This window comes from Thunnus thynnus, chromosome 18 (genome assembly GCF_963924715.1).
Source record: "Thunnus thynnus chromosome 18, fThuThy2.1, whole genome shotgun sequence".
NCBI classification, from domain to species: Eukaryota; Metazoa; Chordata; class Actinopteri; order Scombriformes; family Scombridae; genus Thunnus; species Thunnus thynnus.
In genome coordinates this window covers 17,501,617-17,514,737 of record NC_089534.1, presented here as the reverse complement: position 1 = coordinate 17,514,737, position 13,121 = coordinate 17,501,617, and the positions used below count along the sequence as shown (strand labels likewise).

At 39.8% G+C, this 13,121-nt stretch overlaps 1 protein-coding gene across 1 annotated transcript in view; it reads left to right on the top strand.

Moving 5' to 3' along the window:
* usta (uronyl 2-sulfotransferase a) overlaps nucleotides 1-13,121 on the top strand; it is a 57,791-nt gene that overhangs the window by 36,423 nt on the left and 8,247 nt on the right. Inside the window, exons 3-5 of the mRNA XM_067571936.1 lie at nucleotides 2,594-2,749; nucleotides 10,339-10,418; nucleotides 10,505-10,658. Of these exons, the coding sequence (XP_067428037.1) occupies nucleotides 2,594-2,749; nucleotides 10,339-10,418; nucleotides 10,505-10,658 (390 nt within the window). The remainder of the gene's footprint in view (nucleotides 1-2,593; nucleotides 2,750-10,338; nucleotides 10,419-10,504; nucleotides 10,659-13,121) is intronic.

Sequence of the window (13,121 nt, the reverse complement as noted above, 5' to 3'; positions counted from 1 at the left end):
TAATTTATGTGTGTTTGCTGAACCGATGTCATATCTGAAAATGTCTCAAAACAGCATAGAGCCTTTGGAGGTTTTGGTGCAAGAGTGTGTGGGCAGGGTGCAAAGAAAAGTAAAGGAGAGAAAGTGGAATAGAGAGTGTGAGAGAGAGGAAAGGTGCGGGGCTACTTGTCTCCTCGAAGTCTGTTTGATATTGGATCGCCAACATCAGAGCTGTAAATACCACAACAACAGCCTGACTCTTGAAAGTAGGAGCGCCCTGATCAGACACAGTGAAAAACAGCCCCGTTACATAACCTTTTTTTTCTTTTTTTTTTTTACACCGTGGATCAACTATTGACAGAAGCCCTTACTGGCAGACACTGTGAACGTTTCTCACAGCGTGCAACAGAAACCTAAACTCTCCAGAGTGGGAAGTAGGCTGAAGCAGAAGCTGAAAGGTTGACCTTTCAATGCTGTTAATGCCAGCGGGAGATTTTGACTTTTGATGGCATCTCTGATGTTATTTTTGTGTTATACAACACCAGGCTTTTAGAGGTCTGACACAGTCATTTGTCATCATATCAGCGGGGAGTGGTGTCCTGCAAAACACCGTATGTATTTCGTCTGCTTCATTATTTTGATAAGCTGAGAAGTCTGTAGTTACTTGGAAAACAACAAGGAATGTTGGACTGCTGTCCAAGAGAACCATCCACTATCTGCAAATCTTTTCCCAAAACTGACTGGAACATTGACCATTTTTTTGTTTGTTTTTGGACACCAGCAATCTCTTATCAATAACATTGTTTAGCTTTAAAAAAATCTGACACAATTTTTCTGTGACAAGGATGTTCCAGCAAGTGACAATGGCTGAAGCAAGCATGTCAACAAAACTTGTATAATCACAGATATCACCTATGAATTGTTTTCCCAGTATGCTCTCCTTCATCCTGGGGCAAATGTACCCACATGTCTTGTTTACACATTGTGCTAAACTGGTTTGATCTCTAATGATGCCTAGTAAAATGCTCTGACTCTGGGAAAAACAGAGAGTGTGGGATAAAATACAATGCTGACCTGTCCTCAAACTGACACTTCTCTGAGTAGTTCACCTCTTCCTTCTCCGTTCCTCATCCTGTCGTTTCTTTCTCTGTCTTTCCACTGGGATCTGGCAAACATTCAAAGAGGCCCTCGCTGTTTTCACTTGAGCCTGCGCTTGGGTGGGACTGCTGCTTTTGGAGGAGACGGACAAAATTATGCAGTGTGCGTGTGGCCACGCTGAACTTTGTGGTGTGGAAACTACTGTCTGAAGGACCGGAGCTAAAGAAGGCTGAGTTTAACTAAAGCTGAATTATAATTTCATGTCATAGTGGAGAGAAAAAGAAGCAGGTGAGGGTTCAAATTCATTGTCATTCAGTCCATTGGACACATACAAAACTGGCCAGTCAATGCAGTAAGAGAGTCATTCACTGAGTCAGACAACTACCAGTAAAGTAGCCAATGTACCAGTAAATTCAGTCAGTCAGACTTGCTTCCTAACACACTGTCAGATATCCAAGAAACACCCAGTGGGAAAGCACAATCACCATTCCAGGCTGGGAATGCCGACAAGAATTTATCACTGCTGCATTTTTTCCCCCCATCTGATTTACAGAAAGGCTTCATTTTGTAGTGATGAGGGAAAAGCCTTTCAAGGTAACACAGAACTGATCGTTTTTGCGGGGTTTTTTTTTTGTGGTAGATCTCTATCACTTTTAAAAGAAATCTTCCAGATGTCTTTTAAGTGACCTGTCTTCCTCTCTCCAATTCTTCCCTTAATTCCTTTAACTGCATTGCCCCCATTTTCTGTCACTCATGTTCTCACTGGTAAATTCGCTCGGATAGCCTTCATTCTTAAGGGGCCACTTGTTAAACCTTGTGGGCCCCTAGGGATAATTGCCAAATTAGTGCATTCTTGCTGCCCTTGTGCTAAAATGAGTCTCATGTTCAATACACTCGTCCATCTTCCTCCTCCCAGATTTACCGTAACAAGACTGTTTTTCAAAGCAAAGTTTTACACACATCCACTTTGAGTCACTGAATCACGCCTGAGCTACTTGTTTAATTGGTGAGTCATGAGTTGTGTACTGTATGTGTGCAAGCTGTAGCTTGTGTGTCTGTGTAGTGTGTGTGTGATTAAAAAAAAAAAGGTACCAGAATTTCTGATGCACGTCTATGCCGAATCTTTAAGGAACATGTTGTGGGGTCAATTGAGTCCAGCCTCAAGCAGAGTAGAAGTGAGAAACAGAGGCTAAAGGTCATAGAAAAGGAGATAAGAAAATAGAGGGCAACACTCCAGCCAGAGATTGATGTCTGATGTATTTCCTCATTTTTTTTGTGCATGTTTTTTGCTCTTGGTATCACTTTTCACACTTTGTGTCTTTCCTTTTACCACCCTTTGGGGCCTAATTTGGAGTGCTATAAATACAACAGTAACATCTTGTCACACCTGTGAAAATAATATGTTACTTAAAACCTGTGAAATAAAAACATATACAATACAACAGCAGTTTAATCTATTTATCACCTTCTTTTTCTTTCTCTTTCTCTTTCTGTGTGTGTGTTGGTTTCCTCGCAGGTGCTGCCATTCCCCAGCCAGGTGGTTTACAACCGTGTGGGGAAGTGCGGCAGCAGGACGGTTGTCATCTTACTGAGGCTACTGGCTGAGAAACACCAGTTCAACCTGGTCTCCTCAGACATCCACAATAAAACACGGCTCACTAAACATGAACAGGTAACAAGATTATGGTGGCATGAGGGAAGTAGGTTATTTCTGATGATCATTTATCCATTTTATGATTCACATGAAAATGAGAAATTCCCTGATATACACTTATATGCACAAGGAGATGTGAGCTGGCTGGGAAATTTATTAGATAAAAGGGCCTTTCTCATTGGCAACTTGGTGGTAGTTGCTAAGATAACAGAAAGCGTATTTTGTGTATTTGTTCATTTATTGTGTATTTATCCATTTCTATGCCCAAAATTCCCAGTCAGTTCTAGGATTACAACCAGGATAGATCAGCTTATTTGACTTTTCCAAACATTTTTATTATGACGGATCCAGAGCAGTTAGGCAAGCCTGGCATACTGTTACAGAGAAGGAAAAAGAAATAGTCTTATATATACTTTGGTCAACTTAATTGTGCTTTTAACATCAAGGAAATTAAACAATTCTGAAATTAACCTATTTTTTTTATTGCGTGGGCCCCTTTGGGACCCTGCGGTCTTCATATCCCACTTCAGAAACCACTACTTTATGTATTCATCATCTCTTCAGCTTTATTCAACCAAGCCCAAATAATCTAACTTTCGTGTAAACAGCCAGATTCAAAGTAGCTGACTATTCAAATCCTTAAAGAAACAAACAATATCCCCACTGAAGGTAACACTTACTGTATGTGGAAAAGACATAATTGATTTTTACTGTCCGCTTCACTGTGTGGTCACAGTGAAATGTAACAGCAGCAGGAGCTCATTCACTGTTTGTCTTTCATTCAGTGTAAGAACAAGGCTGAAGGATGTGGAATCTCCTTTCATTATTTCCTGGAATATCTCAAGGACATGAGTGTTGGCTTTACAGAGGAAAAACTGCTTTCGTTTAAAAACCACAGCCTTTTGAGACACCAAGAAACGCTGGCATGTGCCAGTGGGAATGCCAGTGCTAATGTGCATAAGGCATGTCTAAATGGCACTGATTTTTAGAGATTAAACACATATAACCTTTTCTCTTGACTTTTCCACCAGCCCCAGAAATGTTTTATTGCATAAAATAAACAAATACTTTAAATAAAAGATTTTCCAACTACATTAAGAGGAGTTTGGCTGAGTGTTGTGTGTTTTGATCTGAGCATGACAGCGTAGTTCCAAAGCGAGCTCTAGTTTTGGCAGGATAGCTTTGACCAGATGATTGGCGTTCAGGCACCTGTGTCAAACTAACTGTCATGGAGTGTCACTTGAGCAACAATCCAATGGTGGAAGGAGTGTTCAGACCTCTTACCTAAATAAAAGTACCAACACAACAGTGTAGAAATACTCAATTGCAAGTAAAAGTCCTGCATTCAAAGTTGTACACGTGTAAATGTACAGAAGTTTGTATATATAGTATAATACAAGTAAAAGTAAAAGCAATGCACAGTGTCTTACTTCAGTCATTCTATTACATACAGTACCAGTCAAAAGTTTGGACACACTTTCTCAGTGAATGGGAGGGTGTGTCCAAACTTTTGACTGGTACTGTATGTACGTTATATTTTTTGGATATTATTACTGATACATTAACTTAAAAGCAGGGTTTTAATGTTGTAGCTGGTTGGGGGGGAATTGATTTTAACTACTACTTTTTATGCTGTTAGTTAATTTCAAGGCTAGTTATGTAACAAGGTATCATATTTTATGAACCCATTTTATGTTTTGTGTGTAAAATCCACAAATAAACTAGCAAATATAGCTGTTAAATTTATGTACTGGAATAAAAAATACAGTATTTCCTTCTAAAATGTAGTAAAGTGAAGTATTAAAGTAACATAAAAAGGAAACACTCAAGTAAAGCACAGTTATACCTATATACAATACTGGAGTAATTGTACATAGTTACTTTTGTAATACCAACCAGCTCCAGAGATGCTGCGCTGTAGCTTCCCCTGATCTTTGACCCTCCTTGGTGTGGGCTGGTGAAAAGAGAATTTCCCGACATAATGTAGATCATTGATTTCCAGCAGTGCTGAATGCAGCAGTTTTTTGATTCCTTGGAGCCAGGGCACGGCCAAACATACCCATAAGCACGTCTGTCAATGACATTTCCCATTAACGCGAAGCCTTTGTGGTCATCTGGATGACAAAGTGACCTCACTGTGACTTTGTGTGGGAGTATTGCAGCTATGACTCATATCCTCAGATGACGTTATTGACAGCATCCTTTAGGAATAAGCTACTACTGCAAACCACATTTGAATGGTCAGCAGATGCTAAATATGTATAACCATTACTGACCAATTTGATGTAAATGTTAAACCAATATTGAAACAGCTACTTGTTTACTCATTCATCAAATCCTGAAATTCTGGCTGTGCACACAGTGGCAGAACACCATTAGACTCATTAATTCTCGGGACATAAAACATCTTTGTGAATGATCTCCAGCAACGCTCCTCAGAAAGAACGTGTGCATTCCAGTGTCTGTGCAAGGGGGGTCTGCTAAAGAGTGTATGTCTGTGCTTGTGTTTGTATGTGATTCTGTAAAGTGTGTCTCAGTCTTTGTGTGTCTATTTGTATGTGTACTTGTGTGTGTGTGTGTTGACTTATGTAGATCCAGGCTCGCCTAAGTTTAGAGATGCTGGTCTCATCAGTTGTGGTTCTGGCGCGGGTTCTGCAGTTTTGGACCGTTTTCTTGCTGGCTCTCCCTGTAGTCTGCTAATGGGTTTGCCGAGGGTTGGTGCCCTGTGCGTGGGTTGCCAAAAAGTGAAGGTGCCTTATTCGCCTGGAGCTTTGCAGAGCCTCTGCAGATTTTCAGTGTATAGTGACCCATCTGTCCCTTTCTGTACAGGGGGGAGCAGGCTCAGTGGGAGAGAGAGGTTTAAGACTTTTCCTGGAAAAAGAGTTTAAAAACAGACTTCCTTAAAAACCACCAGAAACACAAAGAGGGCATCTCTGCGTGTGCGTCTGCGTTCATGTGGGATCTTGTTTCCTCCCTCTTACCAAAAATGTTAACCAGCGGACAGATGCTCTACAGCCGTAAAGCTTGTGTATCTGCATCACTTAGCCACAGATACGCAAACACTGAGAAGTGTCTGGCCCCAGTACAAGTAAAGACTGTAAATACTTATTTCTTAGTAGCATCTCACCAGCTACACTCAAAGCAAAAGTTTGCTTTTGGTCACTTAGCCATCTAGAGAATTGGATTAGACTGGGTGCTAGAAGAAGTGTCTATATTAACACCGTTTTTAGAGGACTGGCCACTGTTTTGATTTTACGCCAGGAGTCATTTTTGTAATGTGAGTGGTTGTGCCATTTTTTTTTTAAATGGTGGATATTTATTTTAAATTAAAGTTCTCACACATGTGTACTATATAAGGTCTTTAAACAGATACATAAACTTTTAGAAATGCAACAATTAATTGATTAGTTTATGGACAGAAAAGTACCAACTATTTTGATAATTGATTAATCGTTTTGAGACATTTTTCAAGAAAAACTATCCAAATCCTCTGATTCCAGTGTCTCAAATGGGAACATTTCCTGGTGTATTTAGTCTTCTATGATAGTAAACTAAATATCTTTGAGTTGTTGACTCTTGGTCAGGACAAATGAAGACATTTTAGGACATCACCTTGGGCTTTGGGAAACAGTGATCAACATTTTTCACCATTTTCAGACATTTTATAGACCAAACGACTAATTGATTAATCAAGAAAATAGTTATCAGATTAATCGATAACAGAAATAATCATTAGTTGCAGCCCTGAAAACTATATATGGGTAGTTGTTGTGTTATATTTTGACAAGGGACCAAATTTTCAAGGGCCCTCTTGGAGTCCTTTTGCTATACTGTCTGACCTCCACATTTGTCTGTACAACAGGTGCTCGTTATTTAGACTCCCATTCATTTAAAAAAAAAAAAGAATTATAGATCTAGATGTGAATTAAATTGAATGCAAGGCAGCAGTCATGGCTTTCTGTGGTTTTAGCTCTTCCTCCGTTTCCCTTGATGAGCCCTGTGAGGACGCCACGGGGGCTCAGGAAGGAGGGGGGCAGGGGGGTCGGGGGTTTCAAGTATGCCTGGAATCTCAGACTGTCCTCCACTTTCCCTCTGTCTCCCTGCAGCTCTCCCTGGTAAATGAGAGAGGGTCTGGCCAGACAGACCAGTGGGGTGGGTCAGAAAACACACACACACACTCACCAAATGTGCCAAATGAGTTCAGGGTCTACACATTAACCTGGGGAGAAGGGCTTGGCAGTGGGGGAGGGAACATCAGGGGTAAGCTTTGGACTAATTGGTCTGGACTAATGACCAAGGGGGGCAGATTTTTGAAAATAAACTTTCTATTTAAAATGATTAATTGAGACAGAGCATTAAAAACTATGAGAGTGTGGAGCACTGAAATAAATTCTAGGCCATTAATGAGAGTTTTGGATTTTACTTTTTATTGCAGGAGCGATTCACAGAAAGTGGAAGCAGAGTGAGTGGAAATGTACTGAGTTTATAGAGAAGAGGGAGGGTGTGAAGCCCAAATCTGACTGGGGCCTCAGATTAACTGCCTTGTGTACATAAACAAGTATACATATTACTGTTGCTATCCAAATAGTCTTGCTATGACGTAACAGGTGCCTGTACATAGCAGGACATTCAAACAGCTCGTCAGCTGATCAATGCTCTTTGTATGAGAGGTCTTCATATAAAGAGTGATTCAGTCTTTACAGACCTTCATACCAGAATCAGTCAGCTTCTACAGAAAAAAAATTGGCTCCAATTTTACAAAAAGATTAACACTATTAAAGAAAAACAGCTTATGGTACTTAGGCATAGTAATCCTTGTCTTGATAACAGTTATACTAGATTGTCTGTATTTTAAAGATGCTGTCTGCATCTTCTCCATCATTAATATTTTATTTGTTTTATTTATTTAAAAGGTCATGCAGAGAAATCCAGTGGGTTCCCAATTGTGGAAATGTTTTAAGTGTCCCTACTATAGATGGTGTCCTCTTCTGCCCTACAGCTTTAGAGAAGTTCCTCAATTTATCCAGTGATCCATTTCAGCACACTTATCTGAAAGAGGTTCAATAAAGGTTATATAACCACTATGCTTCCTCACACACTATAATTGTGATATTGATCGACCAACAGGCACTGCTCATGCTATAGTCAGGCTGTGCTCTCACTGGCCCCAAGAAGCTGAAATGGAGAAATATTGAACAAAAGGAAGCTTTTTCAACTAATGTTCTTTTTCTTTGTAAAAAGAAATGACGTGAAGTGGACTCCACGTGGGACTGTCCCATCGAGAGTATCATTGTATTATTATCATGCTGAAGATCCCTTACTATGTCCAGATTCATCCCACTTTCTATGTCTCCTGCACCAAGCCAGTTAACGGGTTCCCACACTCAAACTTTCATCTTTAAGCGTCACCAATGACTCTACATCATACATAGAATATTGTGGGATGTGTAGAGTTGTGGAAGAGCGTTTGATATTTGGTTGACTGGATGGAGTTTGAGCCTGAAGATCCCATTTGGGTTCCTATGAATGATCCAGCATTCAAATAAAACTGGAACCGAGATGTGATGCTACTTCTGTTGAACTCCCCAGCTGTATTCCTCCTTTACCCATAGTCTCCAGCTTTGTGCTGTCCTTGGCCTATGTGTTCCCATCTGGACAACAGAAGGACTCATTGTGCAATGTTCAGTTGTTCATTATTCATTACTTGTTGTTTATTTAAACCTCTACTTTTCAACCAGTCATGTACAAGATTATTTTTGCCCTGCTTTTCTCTTCTTACTTTTCCTTGTTCTTGCTTGTGCCTCCAGTATTGTCTGGCATTTATACTATTCCTTCCTGTCACCTGGTGTTATCGTCTTTGCAGTCCAACCTAGCAACTCCATATCCCCTTAAATCTGATGAGTGAAGCCACACAGGTGTTGCAGGGACAAAGCACACCCTCACCACTGGGTAGACACAGTTTCAACTTACATTAATGATACCACTGGCTTGGTGGTAAGTTCCACTGAGTACAATAGCTTGTGTTTGCTGGTGGGAAGCCAGTGAGGGATCATGTCCTTGTCTGCAATTCTGCTGCTAGGATGAAACAATCTGAACTGTTGCATATTATCACTGGCAGAAGAAAGAAAGATGCTAGCAACTTTGTGTGTCATGGAGGTGGTATGTGGCTGTCTCCAGTGTCCCCAGACTTACAGTGGATTTAGCATTGACAGTGACTACAGTACAGGGAATGGGTTTTAGGTCATACATATATCTAAACCTGAGGTAAACTTTGTCTATTAGTCATACCCTAGATTACTTCATGGACTAGACCATTATCCCTGTGGGTGTTCCCAAAAGGTCCTTGATCCCTGACACTTTTAGCATTTGGCATTTGGTATCTTTCAACTTCTAATTAGTATAGCTTGACAGAAGTCCAATAGAAAAGCTTGAGTATTTTCAATTAAGTGAGCCTACTTTTTAATTATCCTGACCTTTTGTGGAAAACAATCCTGTCAATTTGTTATATTAAAAGTAGTAAATATACAAGTTGATATTTTGCAGATTGTTTTAAGAGTAAAACTGAGTGAATGAGTTGATGTTGCAGGTTCCATCAAAAAATTAATGAGTTTACATTTGGCATTTGGAATAAATCTCCTCACATATCATTCACAACTTAATGTAAACCAGTGGGGGAACAGGGGTCACAGAACTGTAAGTCCCTGACACTAAATCTCAATATGCTTCCTGAGAAGAGCTCTTGTACATGACATCCCAGTGTTAATGTCACCCGTACATGTGTTCAGACTTATTGCCAAGGTCGTGACTGGTCAGCCATGACTTTGGTTCATTATTCTGTGTTTTTTTAAAAAAATTATTTTAGAATAAGACATATTGTATGCTCCACTGGTGTAGAGGAATAGGTAAGAATTAGGTTTCAGTTGCCTTCAGTCAAAGAGCCCATGCTAAGGATTTGCACTCCATACAACATTACTGTGATACTTCAAGCTTATTTTGGCTACTGTCTCTCCATACAGACCTGGAAAGCCTTTGGCAAGCTTTTTTTTTCTTTCATAGCAGCAGAGGAAGAAGAAACTTGGAATAATACCCTTAAAAATGTTGGCTTTCCTGTGCCAGAGACATGACAGAGGGGAAATGGTGATGAATATTGTGAAATGAACAAAACAATGATATTACATTGTGAAGCTGTGCAGTCAAAGAAGAGGTTGAAAATGTGGTGAGGTCAATCTGCGGTGGAAGATTCTACTAATCAAATTAAAGTGGACCCACAGCCTGATAAACCCACAGCAATGCACGTTTTATTCATTCATGGTTATGTGCTCAGATCAGACACTTAAGATGACACTTCTTGGTTCTATCTGGCAATACCTGAAGATGCTGTTGTGTGTTTATTATACAGAGGAAGCCTCTATTAATGTTAGATGCACTCAATTTCTATTAAAGCCCCTGTACAATGTCAGAAGCTTGCTTGTAGTTTTGGTTATCTTCTATTAGTAATAATTACTCGGTTTCTCCCACGAAGTTCTGCATTAGCGCTTAGGATTGTATTTTACAATTAGTTCATTGAAACGTGTCAAATCAAATGTGTGTGTGTGTTTTTTTTTCAGGTGGATCTCATGAAAAACATCAGTAATATCCCTCAGCCATTCCTCTATACACGACATGTTCACTTCCTCAACTTTACCAGGTACAGTGAATACAGGAACACTTAGTCAGTCCACAATGACCAGGTCTGTACAGGTCATAACTTACATTTTAATTTGTCTTTGTTAGGTTTAGGATAGAGCAGCCTGTCTATATCAACATAATCCGGGACCCCATCAACCGATTCCTTTCCAACTACTTCTTCCGTCGCTTTGGGGACTGGAGAGGTGAGCAGAACCACCTCATCCGCACTCCAGGGATGAAAGATGATGAGAGATACCTGGTGAGATCTTGTTCCTGCCTTTAAAAGAAAAAAGAGTTTGCTTAAGCAGATTTATGCATGTATTTGTCTTGAAGTAAATCAATGTCTGATATTGTTTGTTCTCACTTAAGATATATATAATGAACAGATACAGTAAAAATTTTGAGACAAATATTTTTTGGATGCTGTGGCTTTGAGCGTTGCACTCCTGACTAATGGTGTTTTGACATTTTCAGCACTAACATGTCATAAATACATCCATGTAAATGTGAGCTGCACTTTCCATTAAGGGGAGCCTCATCTGTCTCTTTGCCAATTAGAGTCTAAAAGTGCAGTCCCATGCTGTGCAGACACAGAGCCTGTTAATTAATAAGCTGTAGTTTCGTGGCCAAAGCGTTGCACCTGCCCTGGAGATGGAAACGGGGTTGGATTAGGAGAAATTCATTATCATTCATTACATCCAGAAGCAGAGTGTCCCTCACCATTACACTGTCAGGTTTGTCATGAAGAGACATGACTCAGAGTTTCCACCACGAAAGCTTCTCTACAGAGGATATTGAGTTGCAGAACTGAACTGATTAGCAGATTCACCCTGATGTCTCATCATATTCTGTTTTACAGCTTTTTGCTAAAAAAAAATTTTTTTTTTATTTTAACTAGGTTATTGAAAAAAAAAGAAATATTGTAGCTTTGGAGGAGGCAAAGTATTTGCTTAACATATTGCTTCGGTCCCAAGAAAGCCAGTGCCCAGTATATGAAACTTTATAACAGTTTTATTTGAAAAGTCAAACAAATACTGAATCATTTAGCCTCCTTCCCCTCTCTGCCTTTCATCTCCGTCCCAGTGCCCACGATCCCATTTACTCTCATATGGACATTAGCTAAATCAGTGCCATGGATGTTTATGGTTTGAAATACTAATGCGTTTGCAGTATTTGACAGTTATTTTATGACCGAGTCACTGGCTCGCCAATAACAGTGCTTTAAATCTTTATCTGTTTTGGTCTCGGGCCAGGTGGCTTCATAACTTTAAGCACAGTCGAGACATGAACTAAAATGTCTTATACTGATTTCTTATTCTGGTGTGACCATGATGTACTCTATAATTATGTGTACACTGAGCAGAGTTATTTACATCATACTGTAAGGAAACATATCTTTGCAGACGTCATACAGCGAAGCAGTGATGACACCGTTTTATCACTCATTCCCACTGATTTAATTTTTCATCACAAGTGACTTCTGCATTCATTCATTCACTAAATAACAGATAATTGGCACACCTTGTGTCAACCATGTCTTCTTAAGAATGTGATCTCTGTTTGTTATTATCTTGAGACAAATATTAACTTCCTATAAGCAGCATAACATTTATTCAATGCAGGGACTTATTAAAACCACACTTTGCTCACTTTGAAGATATTCTACACGTGGTGTTGCTTGAGGGGGGATGGCAAATTGTAAGGCAGTCTGATGCTAACCCAATATTTAAATCTGACCATGATTCCAATTAGAGACCTGATTTAGTATAACCACATCAAAACTTGGTATGGTACATCTGCCTTGCAGAGTTGTTTACCCCTGTAGCACCATATGAAGATATCTCATATTTTACTTTAAAGTGAGGCTCCATTTGGACTTTAATTCACTTCACTTTAATTTTCAAGTTACCATTTTTTGATCTCTGTGTGAGTTTTACACAGTGGAGGAGCTACTTAAATACAGTTTGAGTGTTTAAATACAGTTTGAGTGTAAGGCTGCACAGTACAGTTAGCAATCTTTGTGCAGATAAAGTGCCAGCTAATGTGGAGTTGGAATTCCCCTTATATCTCAAACAACTACATTTGGGATTAGGAGGGAGTAGTCAAAAGCAGGAAGCATTGTGGCAATAAAAACAGGTCAAAAACAATGATTATATCAATACTTGTTCAATGTTAAATGGCAAATCAGAATCCAGTAACAGACACAGGTATGCTCCCAGTCATTTCTCTCACAGTGCTCCATACTGTCAGAGGCCCTGAGAGCTCATAAGGCCATATCTCCAGCCGTACTGAGAGGCTAACAGGAGGAGTGAATGTCATTCTGGCTTGAGTCTGACTGGGTGTAATTAAGTATTGCAGTGCTTTCCCTGGAGTTTTGGACCATGTGAGTTGAGTTATTAAAGTATGCAGACCACGGGGGCCCCTTGCTAGAGTTAAAGGAGAGGAGGAGGCCGTGTTGCTGTAGACTGGCTTACCTGTGTGTGTGTGTGTGTGTGTGTGTGTGTGAGTGTGTGTGTGTGTGCATGTTTACCATACTTATGAGGACCAGGGACTAAAATCTAAGTTTGTCAGTGCTCACTTTTTAGTTAAGGGTTAGTTTTGGTAGTTAAAAATAAAACATACACCTTGTGTCAATAAAGTGTGTTGTACTGTTGGTCTTGCCCTCTTCCCCCTGACTTTTTCAACATAACTCCCCAAAATCTGGGACTCATATGGGTTAGCT